General features: G+C 45.3%; 1 protein-coding gene across 1 annotated transcript in view; it reads right to left on the bottom strand.

Annotated features, from left to right (window-relative positions):
- LOC100737051 (cat eye syndrome critical region protein 2) overlaps nt 1–19,885 on the bottom strand; it is a 125,860-nt gene that overhangs the window by 20,539 nt on the left and 85,436 nt on the right. The window contains 7 exon segments of the mRNA XM_021092503.1: nt 1,995–2,148; nt 7,111–7,280; nt 8,222–8,271; nt 11,499–11,603; nt 12,309–12,448; nt 13,663–13,781; nt 13,784–13,845. Coding sequence (XP_020948162.1) covers nt 1,995–2,148; nt 7,111–7,280; nt 8,222–8,271; nt 11,499–11,603; nt 12,309–12,448; nt 13,663–13,781; nt 13,784–13,845 — 800 coding nt within the window.

Below are 19,885 nucleotides of genomic sequence, written 5' to 3'. Positions count from 1 at the left end.
GTGGTGTAGTGGTCAAGACTCAGCACATTCACTGCTACAGCTCAGGTTCAATCCCTGGTCTCGGAACTGAGATCCCACAGCAAGCTGCTACTCACATGGTCAAAAACAACAACAAAAAGCTAGTTACCATCTTGGGGAATTCAAGTCTAGTACTGGAAATAAATTATGCAAAATTCCAAAGCAGAATATACTACAAAATGCAGCATTGGCTAAATTAGATTAAACACACTACGGGTTTTAGAATGAAGAAATGACGAAGGCGGGAATGGAGGGACTCCCTTGAGAATCTAGAGGCAATACGTATGAATGGGAGAGGGAAAAACACATCTGCTCAGAACACTTTAAAGTTTCCTGCCAAAGTTTATTTAAAATTTGTATGGAAATACTACATTAAAAAGCAAAATCCAGTCTCTTCAGCAAGTGGTGCTGGAAAAACTGGACAGCTGCATGTAAATCAATGAAACTAGCACCAACAAGACCTAATCAAAGTGACAAGCTTTTTGCACAGCAAAGGAAGCCATAAAAAAAACAAAAAGACAACCTATGAAATGGGAGAAAACAGTTGTAAATGATGCAACCGACAAGGACTTAATCTCCAAAATACACAAACAACTCACACAACTCAACAGCAAACTAAACAAAACAAAAAAACAAAACTACCCAATTGAAAAATGGGCAGGAGACCTAAACATTTCTTATAAGAAGACATACAGATGGTAAGAGGCACATGAAAAAATGCTCAACATCACTAATTATTAATGTAAATTGGTACAATCACTATGGAAAACAATATGGAGGTACCTCAGAAAACTAAATATAGAACTACCATATGATCCAGCAATCCCACTCCTGGGCATGTATCTGGACAAGACTTTCTTTCAAAAAGATACATGCACCCCCATGCTCACTGGGACACTATTCACAATAGCCAAGACATGGAAACAACCTCAACCACCAACAGATGAATGGATTAAGATGTGGGACATATTCATGATACCACTCAGCTATAAATAACAAAATAGGAGTTCCCGTTGTGGCTCAGTGGTTAATGAATCTGACTAGGAACCATGAGGTTGTAGGTTCAATCCCTGCCCGTGCTCAGGGGTTAAGGATCTGGCGTTGCTGTGAGTTGTGGTGTAGGCCGTAGACATGGCTCAGATCCTGCGTTGCTGTGGCTCTGGTGTAGGCTGGAGGCTACAGCTCCGATTAGACCCCTAGCCTGGGAACCTCCATATTCCGCAGAAGCAGCCCTAGAAAAGGCAGAAAGACAAAAAAAAAAAAAAAAAAAAAAAAAAGGAATGTATGTGTAATTGGGTCACTTTGCTATACAGCAGAAATTGACAGAACATCATAAATCACCTACGCAAAAAAAAAAGACAAATCCAAGTTAGGATATTTTATTTGAACTTTTAATAAGTTCAATAAATTTACTTAACAAAGAACACTGGTCCATGTTCAATGAAGCCAAAAGGTCTGTTACCTGTAATCCATCGGGTTCAGTTTATAAATACCCCTGGCACCTGGAGGCTTTAAGGACAAATGGAAGAAAATCCTGAATCTCTGAAGCCTAGAGCAAGCAGAACCTGAGGCAATGCTGCCGGTGCACATGGGGCAAATCCAAGGCTTTTCTTTTCCACTTTAAACTTTTAAAAATTAAAACATAATTGATTTACAATGTTGTGTTCAAGCTTTTGTGAATGACTGCAAATGCTTCATATAAATCATGTTTTGGCCATACATGCAAGCAGCGGAAGTTCCAGGGATCGCATCTGAGCTGCAGCTACAACAACGCCCAATCCTTAATCTGCTACACCACAAGGCAACTTTCTCCAAGGCTTTTGTAAAGCATATCTACCCCATAGGTAAGATCACTTCTGTGAAGTTAGCTTTTTTTTCTATTCGGCCCAGGGAACAGAGTGAAGCCAAGAGTGAGAAGGAACCCAGAACGACAGTCCCTGCCCCCCGAGGCACGTGCCCTGGGCAGAGGCCCCTACCTTCCACTGCCTTGACCCTCTCTGCCAGCTCCCGCTTCCGCTCCTCCTTCAGCAGCTGCTCCTGCTCCTTCTTCTGCACAGCCAGCAGGATCTGCCGTTCTTCCTCCTCCTCCCTGCGCTTCTGCTTCTCCATCTTGTTGAGCACAGGAGTCTCCTGCAAGGAGCCAAGAAGCATAGTCATCACACAACAACATCAACATCAGGTCTTTGCTCTGAGTAAAGACTCCACTTTTTTTTCCTTTTTTCTTTCTTTTTTTCCTTTAGGGCTGCACTTGCAGCATATGGAAATTCCCAGGCCAGAGGCTGAATCAGAGCTATAGCTGCCAGCTTACACCACAGCCATAGCAACACCGGATCCTTAACCCACTTAGCGAGGCCAGGGATCAAACCCATATCTTCAGGGATACTAGTTGGATTTGTTACTGCTAAGCCACAACAGGGACTCCTTTTCTTTTTTTTTTCTTTTTCTTTTTTTTTTGGACTTTTTAAGTGGCTGGCCTACACCACAACTAACAGCAATACTGCATAAACCCTTAACCCACTGACTGAGGCCAGGGATTGAACCTGCATCCTCATGGATCCTGGTTGGGTTCATTACCACTGAGCCACAACAGGAACTCCCTTTTTTTTCTTTTTTGGATGCATCAGCAACTGGCAGAATTTCTCAGGAGTTCTCACAACAGTGATAACACCAAGTCCTTAACTGTCAGGCCACAAGGGAACTCCCAAGATCCACTTTTCTATCAAACAGCTTGATGCCTCACATCTGAACCACAAGCTCACCTTCTCTTCTGTGAAATCAATGGGAATTAGAACAGGGAAAAGGTCTGGGGCCCAACGATTTACATAATTTGTGGTCCCTGGGGGGTAATCTGAAGAAAAGCCTAGAGTAGAGACGAGACCCCACGATTAGAATTAACCTTTGAGGAGTTCCCGTTGTGGCGCAGTGGTTAACGAATCCGACTAGGAACCATGAGGTAGCGGGTTCGGTCCCTGCCCTTGCTCAGTGGGTTAACGATCCGGCGTTGCCGTGAGCTGTGGTGTAGGTTGCAGACGCGGCTCGGATCCTGCGTTGCTGTGGCTCTGGCGTAGGCCGGGGGCTACAGCTCCGATTCGACCCCTAGCCTGGGAACCTCCATATGCCGTGGGAGCGGCCCAAGAAATAGCAAAAAGACAAAAAAAAAAAAAAAAAAAAAAGAATTAACCTTTGATAAAAGTATGTTAAAAAGCACTCTCATCTGAGTAACAAGGAGAAGAATGAGATATCAAGGACTCACAATATCAATAATGTCCACAATTCTTAAACTAGTAACTTTTTTTTTTTTTCTTGGTCTTTTTAGAGCTGCACCTGTGGGATATGGAAGTGCCCAGGACATAGGTCAATCTATACCTTCAGCTGCTGGCCTACACCTCAGCCGCAGCAACATGGGATCCAAGCCACATCTGTGACCTACACCACAGCTTACGGCAATGCTAGATCCTTAACCCACTGAGCAAGGCCAGGGATTGAACTCACAACCTCATGGTTCCTAGTTGGATTCGTTTCTGCTGCACCACAACGGGAACTCCTTAATAGAAAATTTTATACCTGCATGTTGTTGTTTTCATAGCATTTAACTGTGTAAGTTCAGTAACCAGCACAATGGCACAAACAGGCCTGTGCAAACACCAGCCGAGATGCTACTGAGCTAGGAGTGCTGCCAGATGCCCTACAGCTAAAGAGCCAGGACCACTCATCACAGTGTGGAAAGTGTTCCATTAGGCTGGGATCTGGCTAAGATTACAATAAATCTCCATTTATCTTTGGGCATACTGACATCTACACTTACTCTTTACTTCAACAGGGACATCTTAACTTATTTCCTTGAGATTTTAAAACATGTATCTAGTAAAAGCTAACAGATTTTATAATCAGACTTCTATAACTCCAGGCAAAACATTCTAAAATTCTGCCCCTTATGCTTTTTTGTTACATTACACTTGCACAAGACTTTCAAAACAATATTCCTCTATCATAGACTTCAGCATAACTTTAATGGGTTATGAGTTATCATTCTTTTGGTGAAGAAATGACCTTTACTTGAAGAATGTATTTATCTTTTTTTTTTTTTTTTCTCTTTTTGGCATTTCTTGGGCCACTCCCACGGCATATGGAGGTTCCCAGGCTAGGGGTCGAATCAGAGCTGTAGCCACCGGCCTACGCCAGAGCCACAGCAACGCGGGATCCGAGCCACGTCTGCAACCTACACCACAGCTCACGGCAACGCCGGATCCTTAACCTACTGAGCAAGGGCAGGGACCGAACCCACAACCTCATGGTTCCTAGTCAGATTCATTAACCACTGCGCCACGACGGGAACTCCTGAAGAGTGTGTTTAAACTCACCAAAAATACGGCTCTAAGATATCTTTTTTTTTTTTAGTGCTGCACCCATGCCGTGTGGAAATTCCCAGGCTAGGGGTCAAATCAGAGCTGTAGCCACTGGCCTACGCCACAGCCACTTGTCTGCAACCTACAACACAGCTCACAGGATCCTTAAGCCAGTGAGCAGGGCCAAAGGTTGAACCTGAGTCCTCATGGATACTAGTCAGGTTCATTACCACTTGCTGAGCCATGATAGGAACACTTAAGATATCTTTTTATTTTGCCTTTTAGGGCCACACCCAAGGCACATGGAGGTTCCTAGGCTGGGTGTTGAATTGGACCTGCAGCTGCAGGCCTACACCACAGCCACGGTAACGTGGGTTCCGAGCCACGTCTGCCACCTACACCATAGCTCATGGCAACACCAGATCCTTAATCCACTGAGCGAGGCCAGGGATCTGAATCCTCATGGATCCTAGTCAGGTTTGTTAACTGCTAAGCCACAAAGGGAATGCCAAGATATCTTTATCTTAATGGACACAGAAGCCAATTCACTTCTTCTGTGTGTGTGTGTGTCTTCTTGCCTTTTCTAGGGCTGCTCTTGCCATATATGGAGGTTCCCAGGCTAGGGGTCTAATTGCAGCTGTAGCCACTGGCCTATGCCAGACCAACAGCAACTCGGGATCCAAGCCAAGTCTGGAATCTATACCACAGCTCACAGCAATGCTGGATCCTTAATCCACTGAGCAAGGCCAGGGATCTAATCCACAGTCTTATCGTTCCTAGCTGGATTCGTTAACCACTGAACCACGACGGGAACTCCTTTTCTTTGGTTGGTTGGTTGGTTTTGTTTGTTCTTTATCTTTCCTCATTTTTGAAATGTTTGGAAATTATTTTTTATTGAAGGCTTAGAAAACAAAACTTGTGAATAAAACCAAACAATTCTGGAGCACCTGACAGGATCCTTTTGTGAAAAGTCTTTTCTCTTAATTACTGGTCTGTTAAGGTTTTGTCGCATTACTGATTTCCTTGCTTTTCAGGGCTGCAACCGAGGCATATGGAGTTCCCAGGGCTGCAGCTGCAGGCCTATGCCACAGCCACAGAAACCTGGGATCCGAGCCAGGTCTGCGACCTGCACCATAGTTCATGGCAACACTGGATCCCCGACCCATTGAGTGAGGCCAGGGATTGAACCTGCAACCTCATGGATACTAGCTGAATTGTTTCTGCTGAGCCAGAATGGGAGTGTCCCGTTGCATAATTTAGATTCTGGATTTTTTGGGGAATCAACCCATTTCACTGAGTTTTGCAATTTTACAGTACTCTACAGCTGTCACAATATCAAATCTATTTTTTTTTTTTTTTGCTTTGTTTTGTTTCTCCTTTCATGGTTCTTGAAAATTATATTAAAGGTTTATCTTAATTTTTTTCTTCTCTTGCAAAGAATAAATTCTTTTGAAATTTTTTGTATCAAAACCATCAGCTTTGGAGTTCCCGACGTGGCTTAGTGGTTAACGAATCTGACTAGGAACCATAAGGTGGCAAGTTTCATCCCCGGCCTCGCTCAGTGGGTTAAGGATCTGGCGTAGCCATGAGCTGTGGTGTTCAGACATGGCTTGGATCTCAGGTTGCTGTGGCTGTGACATAGGCTGGCAGCCGTAGCTCTGATTAGACCCATAGCCTGGGAAATACCACCAGTGAGGCCCTGAAAATAAAAGAAAAAAAAGTCATAGGCTGAATATCACAGGTAACAAGGAAGAAATCATAAAAGGTTTAAGTAGATTAGGAACACGGCTCACAGATGATTTCAGGTTCATTAATCACATCAACAAATCATATACAAGGTTCTGTAAAGGTACAAAACCACCTTCATTTAATAATTATTTTAAGAAAAGTAGATCATATATTTCATATCCTAGAAAGATGGTCACAGTGGGTTGTGGTTCACAAAAGCCAAGTGCAAGTACAGTAAATGGAATTAAGTATATTGATGGGGAAATGCAGGGTTTTTTTTTCCTCATCCAAGAAATTGTCCTTCTTGAAGTACTGCTGTTGGAAAATGGCAACTTTCTAGAATTCACCCCAAAGCACCAACCTGCTGAATGGTTAGAATTATTACTGAATTCATGACACATCGAGTAACCTCCCTGGAGGTGCTGCACCAAGAACTAAAAACATTTTCTCCTCAGATGTCACGGGCAGTGCTCACATTTACCTGCCTTCTATCAACAATATGAAGTGTCAGATTTACTGAAGTGAAGTAAGGAGACTGAATGATTATTGAGTATCAACCAGGGAAAAGGCATTACGTTAGGTCACCCATGGGGTCAAAATGAGTTAAGACGCACAGTCCCTGATCCGGAGGGGTGGGGGGCACAAAGACCAGCTCTCTTCAGAGGCGAGGGTCATCGGCGACTGACGAGAGGATAAGTTTTTAAAAAGGAAAAAAGCACCATCTTTTTCGGGGGAAGCTATGCTGAGACATGCCTGGTGTGCAGGGGGTGCTTCCTGAGGAGCATCATGAGAAAGGGAGGTTGGTCCCAGGCAGTGGGCAGCCACTGTGAGGCCTGGCGAGGGGCACTGATGGCCCACAGTGAAGGGCGGGAGTGCACACCAGATGAGACCAGATAGGGGAATGCAGCACTGGCAGGGGGCAGCAGAATGTGTTCTAATAAATGATGAGACCCTTCAACCCTGCAGCCTCTTGCCCAGCACAGAGAGGCACGCCTAGCAGAGAAGCCCGTTCACGCACCTTCTGGGCGATCATGTTGCAGATCTCGGGCAGGAAGTCCTCGCTGAGGAGCTTGTACAGCTGCCGCTCCCGCATTGAGGTCCTCTCCCGAAAGCTCTCGGTGACCTGCCTCCACTCTTGCTCTGTCTGGCACAGAAGCCACCATGAGCCTTGGCCTGGCCCCTGTGACCCTAAGAAGGAAAGAGATGGGCTCATTCAAAAGACTCCAATCGGACCTTTTCCCTTTCTATCGTTACATTTGCATCCTGGGTAATGACAAAAATCAGAAAAGGGAGAGATGTGGAGTTCCTGCTGTGGCTCAGCAGAATCAAATCTGACTAGCATCCATGAGGATGCAGGTTCGATCCCTGGCCTTGCTCAGTGGGTTAAGGATCCAGTGTTGCCATGAGCTGTGGTCTAGGTCGAAGACTTGGCTTGGATCCTGCGTTGCTGTGGCTGTGGTGTAGGCTGGCAGCTGCAGTTCCAATTCGACCCCTAAACCTGGGAACCTCCATATGCCACAGGCGTGGCTCTAAAAAAAACAAGAAAAAAAAAGGGAGAGATGCATTATGTTTTACGTTTGATAATGTTACTCTGATTTTCCTGTTACTATCAGTGTTTACAATTAAGAGAGAAGAATGCCTGAAGGCAATATCGGACAGCTCTTGGGATCTTCCTAAGACAGAAGCTCTTGGTGAGTTCCCACTGTGGTGCAGTGGGTTAAGAATCCGACTGTAGCAGCTCGGGTTATTGTAATGGCACGGGTTTGATCCCTGATGTGGACAACTTTCATATGCAGTGGGTGCAGCCATAAAAGGGAGGGAAGGAGAGAAGGAGGGAGTAAAGCAGGAAGGAAGGAAGGCCGCTAGCTATCAAGTTCTTGGAGAAGCTGCCTGATCAACTGTAGGGTGAATGTCTGTTTTGCTAGGCCTTAGGTACGAGCATTGGTGACAAGGCCCAAATGAAAAGACGTGGTCCTGATCTCAGGTTATGTGTCAGTAAGAGGTGGGCACAGGGTGATGTGTGAAGGGCCAGGAAGTCACAAGGCTGCTGGAAGAGTCCTAACGATCTGTGTGTCTGGAAAATGACGCAAGTCAATCACGTTCATGCAGCCTCCAGCAAAGACGGTTACCATTTCTTGTCTGTGGCTCCGATGCCAAGTAGTTTTCTTCCTGCTTTTCACTGCAACACAGAAAAACGAGGCACCAAATAAAGACATGTCCAACCTATTCTGTGCTCCCTTAAGGAAGACACCTGGAGAGTGTGCCCAAGAGCAAGGCCAGGAGGAAGGCTGGCTACAGCAGGCGCATCCACGGGGTGTGGGTGCTGGTGCAGAGGGCAAGGCCACACGGCACCCAGAGCACCCTGCACAGGGGGTCCTGGTCAGCAGTGAGATGCCAAGAAAGACAACCGTCAGGACTCCGGTGCCTCCCTCCCTGACTGAGGGCTGCCCTGAATGCCAGGAGTTCTAATCGTCCCCCCCAGAAGGCAGAGCTGAGACACGCAACTAAAGTCAGGCCACCCTGCCCAAGGCTTGCCACTAACCACGGAAATTAGGAAAGTCAACTGACTTCCCTGTGAAACGGAACCGATAATAACACCCACTTCACGGGATGTTGGGCTCATTGGTACAACAATCTTAAAAATCTCTGAGTCAAGAGACGTTCCCTGGATTTTCTGGTTTGTTATCAACTACTTAAACCAGTACCGCCCCACACATCCTGAGGGAATGAGTATGTCCTGTACTGCTGCATCCAATGTGACAGCCACAACAGGGGGGCCTACTGAATTAAATGTAATTTGTGTCACGGGGGGCAGAATTTTAAATTTTATTTGATGTATTCTTTAAAATTTTTTTTCTTTTTTTTTTTTTTTTCTTTTTAGGGCCACACCCACAGCATATGGAGGGTCTCGGGGTATGGGTTGAATTGGAGTTGTAGTTGCTGGCCTATACCACAGACACAGCAACGTGAGATCTGAGGCACATCTGCAACCTACACCACAGCTCACAGCAATGCCTGATCCTTAACCCAATGAGTGAGGCCAGGGATTGAACCTGCACCCTCATGGATGCTAGTCAGATTCGTTTCCACTGAGCCACAACAGGAACTATTATTTTTTTATTTTTTAAGTCTTTTTGTCTTTTCTAGGGCCATATGAAGTTTCCCAGGCTAGGGGTCTAATTGGAGCTGTAGCCGCCAGCCTACACCAGAGCCACAGCAATGCCAGATCCGAGCCATGTGTGACCTACACCACAGCTCATGGTAACACTGGATCCTTAACCCACTGAGGGAGGCCAGGGATTGAACTCGCAACCTCATGGTTCCTAGTCAGATTCAACTGAGCCATGACAGGAACTCCGGAACTATTATTTTTAAATTGTTTAAAAAACAATTTATTTTAGGGGCTGACTTTCTCCTTTTTTTTGCCCCTTCTGCATATCTTATTATTTTTTTCTCTTTGGGCCACATATGGAAATTCTCAGGCCAGGGATGGAATTCCAGTTGCAGCTACAACCTACACCATAGCTGTGGCAATACGGGATCCATAATCCACTGCACCACAGTGGGAAATACTAAACTAGCATCAATATCTTACTATTTTTGGTTTTCATCATTCTGGGTTTTTTTGTCTTTTTGCCATTTCTTTCTTTTCTTTTTTTCTTAGTCTTTTTGCTATTTCTTGGGCTGCTTGCGTAGCATACGGAGGTTCCCAGGCTAGGGGTCCAATCAGAGCTGTAGCCACTGGCCTACGTTAGAGCCACAGCAACTCGGGATCCGAACCGCATCTGCAACCTACACCACAGCTCACGGCAACGCCAGATCCTTAACCCACTGAACAAGGCCAAGGATCAAACCCACTACCTCATGGTTCCTAGTCAGATTCGTTAACCGCTGCGCCACGACGGGAACTCCGGTTTTCACCATTATTTAACAAAAATTTTTCTGAACTGAGGTACAGTTACAGGTGTACAACAGTGAGTCACAATTTTTAAAGGGAATCTTCCACTGACTGGTACTGTGAATACTGGCATACCCCGTGTGCAGTACAATACATCCCTGCAGCTTGTTGATTTTATACATACCAGTCTGTGTCTCTTAACTCCCTACTCACGTCTCACCCCTCCCACCTTCACTGTTGCTACCGGTGACCACTAGATTGTTCTCTTCATCTGTGAGTCTGCATCTCTTTTGTTATATTCACTAGTTTTGGTTTTAGATTCCATAAAGTTGTATTGAAGTTATAAACGCTTAAACACTGTATTGGCTACAGAGCTCTGAAGAATAAAATCACCAGTAGAGGGTGGCACAAACGCAGGAATGCTTGTTAAATGGATTCTCTGGCCATCCCACTCAGGAAATCCATTTTTTTCTTTTGGCTAAAACTTTGGCATGTGGACCTTTCTCACAAATGATGGTAGGAGGAAAGCTACAATCTGTAACCAAATTTCTGTAAGGCAGCTATCTATGCCTTTTAACTTTTTTAAGGGCCACACCTGCAGCATAATGATTGGATCAGAGCTGCAGCTGCTAACCTACACCACAGCCACAGCAACGCTGGATTCTTAATCCACTGAGTGAGGCCAGGGATAGAATCCGCATCCTCCCAGATACTATGCCACTTCTCAACCCACAGAGCCACAATGGGAACTCCTATAGACAAATTTCTGGAAAGTTAAGTGGAATGCTGATCCTTAAGTGTTTAAAAAAAAAAAATCAAATTCTGACTAATTTATTCATAATCTGATTCTTAGTGCTATTTTTTGGTGTCTAGCAAGCAACACACTGAGCTCCAGCCCACTTCAGGCATTTAGGTTATTTAGTATTTCTACAACATAGAGGGAAGAAGCAATTTGTCCTGTGTTATCAGAATTTTTAAGACTATGACCTGACTTCCATAAGTGACTAATGAAAGGTCTGATCCAGAGTAAAAGGCAGAAGTACAGTAACAATGTACAGGTCACATTTTATACTGAGAGAGCCACATGGTGAGAATTCCAAAAGACAAGGATATATTAAATAAAATTTCCCAAATGTAACAATTTTTTTATTTGCTAAAATAAAATGCGAAAAAACACAATAAAGATGTATAACATCTTACCTTTTCTTCTTCGTAGGAAATTGTATTATAAACAAAATAAAGCATGTTTACTAGCAACACGGTAACTCCTAAGCTCATGAATGACTGCTGCCGCGCTCTCCCTGTACCACACCGTTGTCCAGTCCAGGCAGCGCTTGCCCCATCAGAGTCCCCGCCATTAAACCAGAGGGCACACAGGAGCTGGGTCCCCAAGCCCTGGGCAGGTCTCCACGGCCCAAGCCCTACGCCTTGGGGCACAGAAAGCAAGGACAGGGGTGGATGCCTCCAGCACGGGGCCCATGACCATCACAGACTAAAGATTTCCTCACCTCACTATCATTTCCTCCTGCAGTTTTTTCCGTTTTGGGGGTCTTCCTCTTCTTTTTCCTGTTTTCCCAGGAACACCTGACACATTTTTTTGTCCTTCGCTTTCCCTAAGAAATAGTACATTAAATAGAATGTTATAGTACCTTAAGTGGAATGTTCTGTTATAGCATTGATATATTAAAAATGATTTATAAACTAGTAATTTGATTTTTGGCCCTGAGGTTACCAAATTGGATGAGATCCAACAGCCACAGGGGAAGAGCAGGGTAACCCCAACAAGGAACGGACAACTCACAACATTAGCATCTGGAGGAGAGGGCGGTGGGAGGAGGCCCCTATTTGGGAGGCACCACCTGTACTGATGGGCAGACCATCCGCTCTCCAGAACCAAATTGGACTGGGCAGGTGCCTGGGGAGTGCTGTGTTGCCCCTGAGAAGGGGCTGCCACAAGGTCTGCAGAGTAGGGAGTGTAGGGAGCTGAGCTATAGAGGAAACCTTTTTACTTTAGTAGGAAATATTTCTTGCCATCTTTTGTAGGGATGCTGCTACAGCTAATTCTTTCATAAGAGAAAAAAAATTTGTGCTGCAGAATTCACTGTTTATGGTTTTGGCGGTCCCTACAGCATGCAAAAGTTCACAGGCCAGGGATCAAACCTGCATCATAGCAGCCACCCAAACCACTGCGGTAACGACGGATCCTTAACCTACTGCACCACCAGGGAACTCCTGTGCTGCAGAAATCTGATGTATTTAATTTTAGTGATTTCAGGTACAGTGGCTAGCTATGGCAGCCCTGACCTTGAAGAAGGTACCTGCTCAAAGAGAGCTCGCCATTGGATTTTCCTTGCACGGGGTCCTCCTTGTACATTCGTGTTCCATAAAAATACCAGTAGAGGGCCCCAGAATTGTCCTCGCCCAATGGTTCCACACGGAGACTGTCTGCATCCAGACCCTAAGTAGAACCGGGAAAAAAGGTTTGGGGAAACAGGGAACAAAGCTAAGCAGAAGAAAACTGAACTGAAGATTTTACATTTACCCTTAGATATAGCTCATATTTAAAATACCCAAAAATCTTATATAATTTTCAATCAGGGCACACAAAACACAGAAGGGGAAGAAGGTGCCTTTCTTAAGAACAGGATATGGATGTATTTCAAATGCTCCCTATGCCCATTATTGCCCCACTTCACCAAAAAAACAGATGAACCAAAAGGATTTCTGATGAATGTATGACTTATTTGGTCTGGACAGGTATCCCAGGTGTGTGCCCCCAGAGGAACAAACTCCAACAGAGCAGCACTTGAGGTTGTGGCAGCTTCACCCGCCATCGCTAGGTCTGAGGTGGCTAGATTGGCCACCCCCTCACCCCTCAACCCAAGCCCTGAGACCTCAGCAGAGAGGGCCCTGAGCTGCATGTAGTCATTCAAGCAGAGAGAACCGAGACATCACAAATCTGGACTGACTCCTGGTGGGTGAAAAGCAAAGGCCCGTACCCTCCTCCCGAGACAAGATAAGGGGTCCACACCCCTTGCCCAGTGCACTTCTGTAAAGGGTGTGCATGTGTGCGGGGTGTGTGTGTGGGGGGTAGGTCAAAGTCCTTGGGAATTCTTATAAATATTTCATTTTTGCCAAGTCACATTTCAGACCTCAGGAGTTCCCGCTGTGGTGCACTGGGATCGGTGGCATCTTGGGAGCGCTGGGACACAGGCTCAATCCCCAACCCGGCACAGTGGGTTAAGGATTCAGCATTGTCTCAGCTACCATTTAAGCGGAAACTGTGGCTCAGATCTGATCCCTGGCCTGGGAACTCCATATGCCACGGAGCAGCCAAAAAAAAAAAAAAAAAAAAAAAAATAAAGCTCAGGACATAAAACCAGTGACTAATGTGATTGCATTTTGGCTGGTGACAAAGAAAACAGGAGCCTATGGTCAGTCCTGTATCAGCGGGGAATCAGTACACAGAAAGGCAGACAAACCAAAAGAGAGATGAAACTACAAGAGAATAAGATATTGTCACGAGAGCACGGCATGGATTCCCATAGTGACAGTGGTCATGACTGTATATACACTGTTATGATCAACAGGAGTCCCCAAACCAGCCACTATCCTAACACTGGCTTCTCCTAATTTTTGCTCAAAAGAGAGGGCCGCCTGACAGCTACACACCTTGAGAAGATCGAAGACATCATCAGCATCCAACCGGTAATCACAGAGGCGGTGAAGGATCTCCACGCGGGTGCGCAGAGGCAGGTCTTGGAAACGGGCTTCCCTCAGCGGGTTGGGCTTCCTTCCTCCAGCTCCCAGCGGTAGTTGATGATGTCCTCCAGGTAGCTGTGGAATGTCTGAGGCCTATCCCAGGCCCCAAGGACAGAGATCCATGAATACAAAACAGAGAGGGGCAAATGCTGTGCATCTTCCACAGCAGCAGAACTCAAAGTCACAGGAAGGCCAGGGGGACACTGGGGGCCCTGGAGGAAGCGCCATTTTATGACGTCACCTCCTTGCACCTGAAACCATCAAGACCCAACACCATCTATATGTAAGAAGATTTCTCAAAGAACAGGTTGCTTTACATTAAACCACAGACTGCACACTCTGGTGAAATAGCAGAAAGTCACAGTCATCAGTAGGAGAGACCGAAACTGAGGCCACACCTTAGCTCCTCTCATACAACTGAAGATCCTACGGACCCCGGGGGGACACCCAGGCAATGAAAAGAATCCCATGTCTGCCTGGCTCAGTCCTTTTCTATTTCAGGTTATGATGCACAGGTGGAGGAGTTCCTGACATGGTGCAGTGGGTTAAGGATCTGGCATCATCTCTGCAGCGGCTGCTGAGGTGTGGGTTCGGTCCCGGGCCTGGGGACTTCCACATGCCATGGGTGAGCCAAAAAAACCAAAAAAAAAAAAAAAACAAAAAAAAAACCCCACACCATGGTGGAAGAACCTGCTGCAGAATGTAAGCGGCTACTCTATTGTGCACACCTAACTATGCTTTCGTGGGCTATTACACGGTACCAAACACCGTACTCTAAACCTGAGGTAATTTTTCTATAGAAAACATTTAGGACAGGCTTATGACTTAAATTTCTAGTTGTACCTAAATATGCCTTGTATATAGTATAATAAAATGCTATTTAATTGAGAGATAGTTATTCTATATCTAATCCATGACAGAATCTGCATATAATTTCATCTGTTTGATTTAAAAATATTTTTCTCAGCTCCCGTCGTAGTACAGTGGTTAACGAATCTGACTAGGAACCATGAGGTTGAGGGTTCGATCCCTGGCACTGCTCAGTGGGTTAAGGATCTGGTGTTGGCATGAGCTGTGATACAGGTCGGAGACGCGGCTCAGATCCCACGTTGCTGTGGCTGTGGTGTAGGCCGGCGGCTACAGCTCCATTCAGACCCCTAGCCTGGGAAGCTCCACATGCTGCAGATGCGGCCCTAGAAAAGGCAAAAAAAAAAAAAAAAAAAAAAAAAAAAAAAAAAATTCCCACGATTTTTCTTTTTCTTTTTTTTTTGCTTTTTTAGGGCTGTACCTACGGCATATGGAGGCTCCCAAGCTAGAGGTCTAATCATAATAGCTGCAGCTGTTGGCCTACAACACAGCCACAGCAATGCCGGATCCGAGCCGCGTCTGTGACCTACACCACAGCTCACGGCAACGCCAGATCCTTAACCCACTGAGCAGTGCCAGGGCGAACCCGCAACCTCATGATTCCTAGTCAGATTCATTTCTGCTGCGCCACAACAGGAACTCCTCATTATATCATTATATGTGGAATCTAAAACATGGCACAAATGAAACTGTCTACAAAACAGAAACAGACTCACAGACATAGAGAACACACTTGTTGCCAAGGGGGAGGGGCGGGACTGGGAGTTTGGGGTTAGTAGATGCAAATTATTGCATTTAGAATGGATAAGCAATGAGGTCCCACTGTATAACAATGAGAACTTGAAATAAAACAGGGTGCTTTTCCATACAGGAGTATGAAGACGACATGCAGCTTCTAGAACATCTCGTGCACACCAAGTACCCTAAGAGACAGGCGTGTTTTTCCTGCAGTAAAGTGAAATGTGGTCACTTCGAGGATAGCAGGAGGCGATGAAGCACAAGCACCCCAGCCCTGTGAACAATGTCTCAGAGCTGCACGCCCAACCTTCCCTCCCCCATGTCCTATCATCTACTCAGTTCTGATGACATCACTTTTGCTAAAACAGAAATTCCATATGCCCTCTAAACACCACTCCCCCAACAGATGCTAAAGGACTTAACGATTCAAGCACTTGCTTCCCACGTAATGAAGATAACCCCCCTACAAATCTTTCTCTTAAAGGTCAGAAATTTGGAGTTCCCGTCATGCTGCAGCAGAAACAAATCCAACTAGGAACCATGAGGTTGCAGGTTCAATCCCTGGCTTCAGTGGGTTAAGGATCCAGCATTGCCGTGAGCTGTGGTGTAGGTTGCAGACTCAGCTTGGATCCCATATTGCTGTGGCTCTGGTGTAGGCTGGAGGCTACAGCTCCGATTAGACCCCTAGCCTGGGAACCTCCCATGCCACCAGTGCAGCCCTAAAAAGGCAAAAGACAAAAGAGAAAAAAATAAAAGAAGAAAAAAAAAAAAAAAAGAAAGAAAAGAAAAAAAAATTTTGAGGGCAAAGTGGCCAAGGTCATTTGAGACAAAAGGGCTCAGCAGGCCAAAAAACTGGGCAAATACTTTCTACTTACTAGCTCTTAATCTTCTGTAGGAAGCAAAACTCATTTGGAATCTGATAAACTCAGCTCTCCCCCTCAGAAAAGTGAATACACACAATTCTGTGAGCTGCTCAGATGAGTAAGGGCCAGGACCAGGGCTGGGACTAGAGCTGGACAGAGCTGCTAAACCTGATGCAACCTTTCAAATTTCCCAGACTAGACTGCCTGGAACATTCACTGACTTAGTCATACACTCAGCTCCGAGCAATTCTCTTAATGACTCAACACCTCTCCCCTTTCTGAAGTTACTCGAGTTAAGTCATCCTTTCAGTAGAACATGGGAACAAAAAGATGAAATGAACTTGAGGCTCTGAATAACGTGAGCAGGTCGGAGAGAGGGAACACCATCTTTCCACATTCCCAGAGTCGGCATTTCTTAGAAACTCAGCAGAGAATTTCTTGGTTTGGAGTTCCCGTCGCGGCGCAGTGGTTAACGAATCCGACTAGGAACCATGAGGTTGCGGGTTCGATCCCTGGCCTCGCTCAGTGGGTTAACGATCCGGCGTTGCCGTGAGCTGTGGTGTAGGTTGCAGACGCGGCTCGGATCCTGCGTTGCTGTGGCTCTGGCGTAGGCCGGTGGCTACAGCTCTGATTCGACCCCTAGCCTGGGAACCTCCATATGCCGCGGGAGCGGCCCAAGAAATAGCAACAACAACAACAACAAAAGACAAAAAAAAAAAAAAAAAAAAAGAATTTCTTGGTTTGCTTCAGACAGAACAAGCTTGACTGTGAGACCCAGGGTTCCCAGGGGTCAGTATACCTCTTGTGGAGCAGGCCGATGGGAACTCGCTGGAGCTGGCAGAACTCTCGATAACGCAAGGAAGCAGACTTAAAGATCACAAGTAGAAAGAAGGCTCCTGCATGAGTTCAGAGACATGAAAGAAAGAGTCCCTGGTGTCCATGTGCAGGGAGCACCACAGGCGCCACAGTGGAGACTAAATTATATTCTCCCATGTGATATAGCTACTTGTGGAGCAGATGAAATACACATGTGCAGTGAGGCCCCATTTAACAGGAGTAGTGGACTGAGATAAAGAGTGAATCAACAGGTAAAAGGCTCTGAGAACATCTTATAAGACATTACTGCTAAACATCATGAAAAGAATAAGACCAAAATGATTATAGACTATCTCTTCTGTAAGACTATATAGTGGCTGCCATGCCCAACATATTCTGAAATCAACCTGATAGCAGGATAAGTAAAAAAATCATGACAATTTCAAATTAAAAAAAATATGACTAAGATATATAAAAATATATCTTTTGGGAGTTCCTGCTGTGGTGCAGAGGAACAAATTCGACTAGTATCCATGAGGGTGCGAGTTCCATGCCTGGCCTTGCTCAAGGTCAGGGATCTGGCACTGCCATGCTCTGTGGTATAGGTCGAAGATGCAGCTTGGATCCCATGTTGCTATGGCTGTGGCGTAGGCTGGCAGCTGCAGCTCCGATTCGACCCCTAGCCTGGGAACTTCCACATGCTGCAGGTGTGGTCCTAAAAAGCAAAAAACAAAACAAACAAACAAAAACCTTTTAGCAGGGAAATATCTATATAACACAGATTTTACTTCTGTACATGAGTGTTTATGTTGGGTAACAAAGAAGAGTATTATTAGTCATCTGGAAATAAACATATAATAATCTTTAAAAAGATAAAGAACTTTTTTAATGGAAGCCAAATGGGACCATAAATACTATTTGTAAGAACTGAAGGGTCTGGAGTGTCAGGGTTTTTTTTTGTTTGTTTGTTTATTTGTTTGCTTTTTAGGGCCGTTCTTGCTGCATATGGAGGTTCCCAGGCTAGGGGTCTAATAGAAGCTACAGGTGCCAGCCTATACCAGAGCCACAGCAATACCAAATCTGAGCTGCATCTGCAACCTACACCACAGCTCACAGCAATGCCGGATCCTTAACCCACTGAGCGAGGCCAGGGATCCATCCTACAACCTCATGGTTCCTAGTCAGATTTGTTTCTGCTGTACCATGATGGAGTTTCCAGTTTAAGGTACAATAAGAATCCTGAAGACCTTCTGATAATATAAGGACGCATATTGCTGGTCCTAGAATCATGCATGCACACACGCGCACACCCCCCCCAAATAAGCCTATAGAAGAAATACATCAGCTCGGATCTGCTGCTGCTTGACACAGGCCAGCAGCTGCAGCACTAAATCAACCCCTAGCCTGGGAACTTCCATAGGCTGCAGGTGTGGTCGTAAAAAAAAAAAAAAAAAAAAAAAAAGAATCAAGGAGGACAAAGATCTCAAAACTACTACCAACCTGACCTGACATTTGCAGAATACTATGCATAAAAACCACAGAATATATAGCCTTTCTAAGTGCATATGAACTGTTCACCAATGTAAACCATATGCTGGGATATAAGTCTCAATAAGCTTCAGCAGACTGAAGTTTCATAAAACACATTATCTGAACATATGGAATTAAATTGAAAATTACTAAGATAACCAGAAATTAAATTAATACATACACTTTTAAAAATGTCTAGTTTGCATACTTTGAAAAACATTTTTGGGGGGACCATTTTTGGCTGCCCTGCAGCATATGGAGTTTCCAGGCCAAGGATCAGATTTGAGCCAGTTTCTGGCCTATACCACAGCTGCAGCCACACTGACTCCTTTAACCCACTGTGCCGGGCTGGCAATCAAACCTGTGTCCTAGTGCTTCTCCCACTTCACCACAAAAGGAACTCCTGTATACTTTTTTAAGAAGATTTTTTCATCACCAGGCTTAGAATTATTAGGTTTTTGTTTGTTTTATTTTGGGGGGGAGGTGGGGGTAAACTCATGGCATGTGGAATTTTCTGGGCTAAGAACTGAACCTGCGCCACAGCAGCAACCCAAGCCACAGCAGTGACAACACCAGATCATTAACAAGCTGTGCCCAGGGGAACTCATTAATAACACTTTCAATAACCCATGGATCATAAAAAGAAATGACAATATAAATTAGAACATGTTTTGAAAGATAATGAAACCACCGTACATCAAAAGTTGTGGGATACAGGAATGCCTGATGTGGTACAGTGGGTTACAAATCCAACTGCAGCGGCTCTGGTCACTAGAAAGGTGTAGGTTTGATCCCTGGCCTCACTCAGTGGGTTAAGGATCCGGCACTGCCATGAGCTGTGATATAGGTCACAGACCCTCTCGGATCCTACACTGCTATGGCTGTGGTGTAGGCTGGCAGCTACAGCTCCAATTTGACCCCTAGCTTGGGAACTTCCATATGCCATGAGTGTGGCCCTAAAGAAAAAAAGAAAGAAAGGAAGAGAGAAAGAAAGAAAAAAGAGCAGCCTAAAGCCAAAATAAATAGAAGCAAGTTATATTGAAGACAAGAAATAAAACAAAATTAAAAAAGAAAACAGTCAAAAAGTTAAGGTTAAAAAGTTGGATCCTGGAATTCCCGTCATGGCGCAGTGGTTAACGAATCCAACTAGGAACTATGAGGTTGCAGGCTCGATCCCTGGCCTTGTTCAGTGGGTTACGGATCCCGTGTTGCCGTGAGCTGTGGTGTAGGTGGCAGACGTGGCTCAGATCCCTCTGCGGTGGCTACAGGTCCGGTTCGACCCCTAGCCTGGGAACCTCCATATGCCGCAGGAGCGGCCG

Source organism: Sus scrofa, chromosome 5, assembly GCF_000003025.6.
Source record: "Sus scrofa isolate TJ Tabasco breed Duroc chromosome 5, Sscrofa11.1, whole genome shotgun sequence".
In the NCBI taxonomy this organism is placed as follows: domain Eukaryota; kingdom Metazoa; phylum Chordata; class Mammalia; order Artiodactyla; family Suidae; genus Sus; species Sus scrofa.
This window is presented reverse-complemented; position numbering and strand designations above follow the sequence as displayed.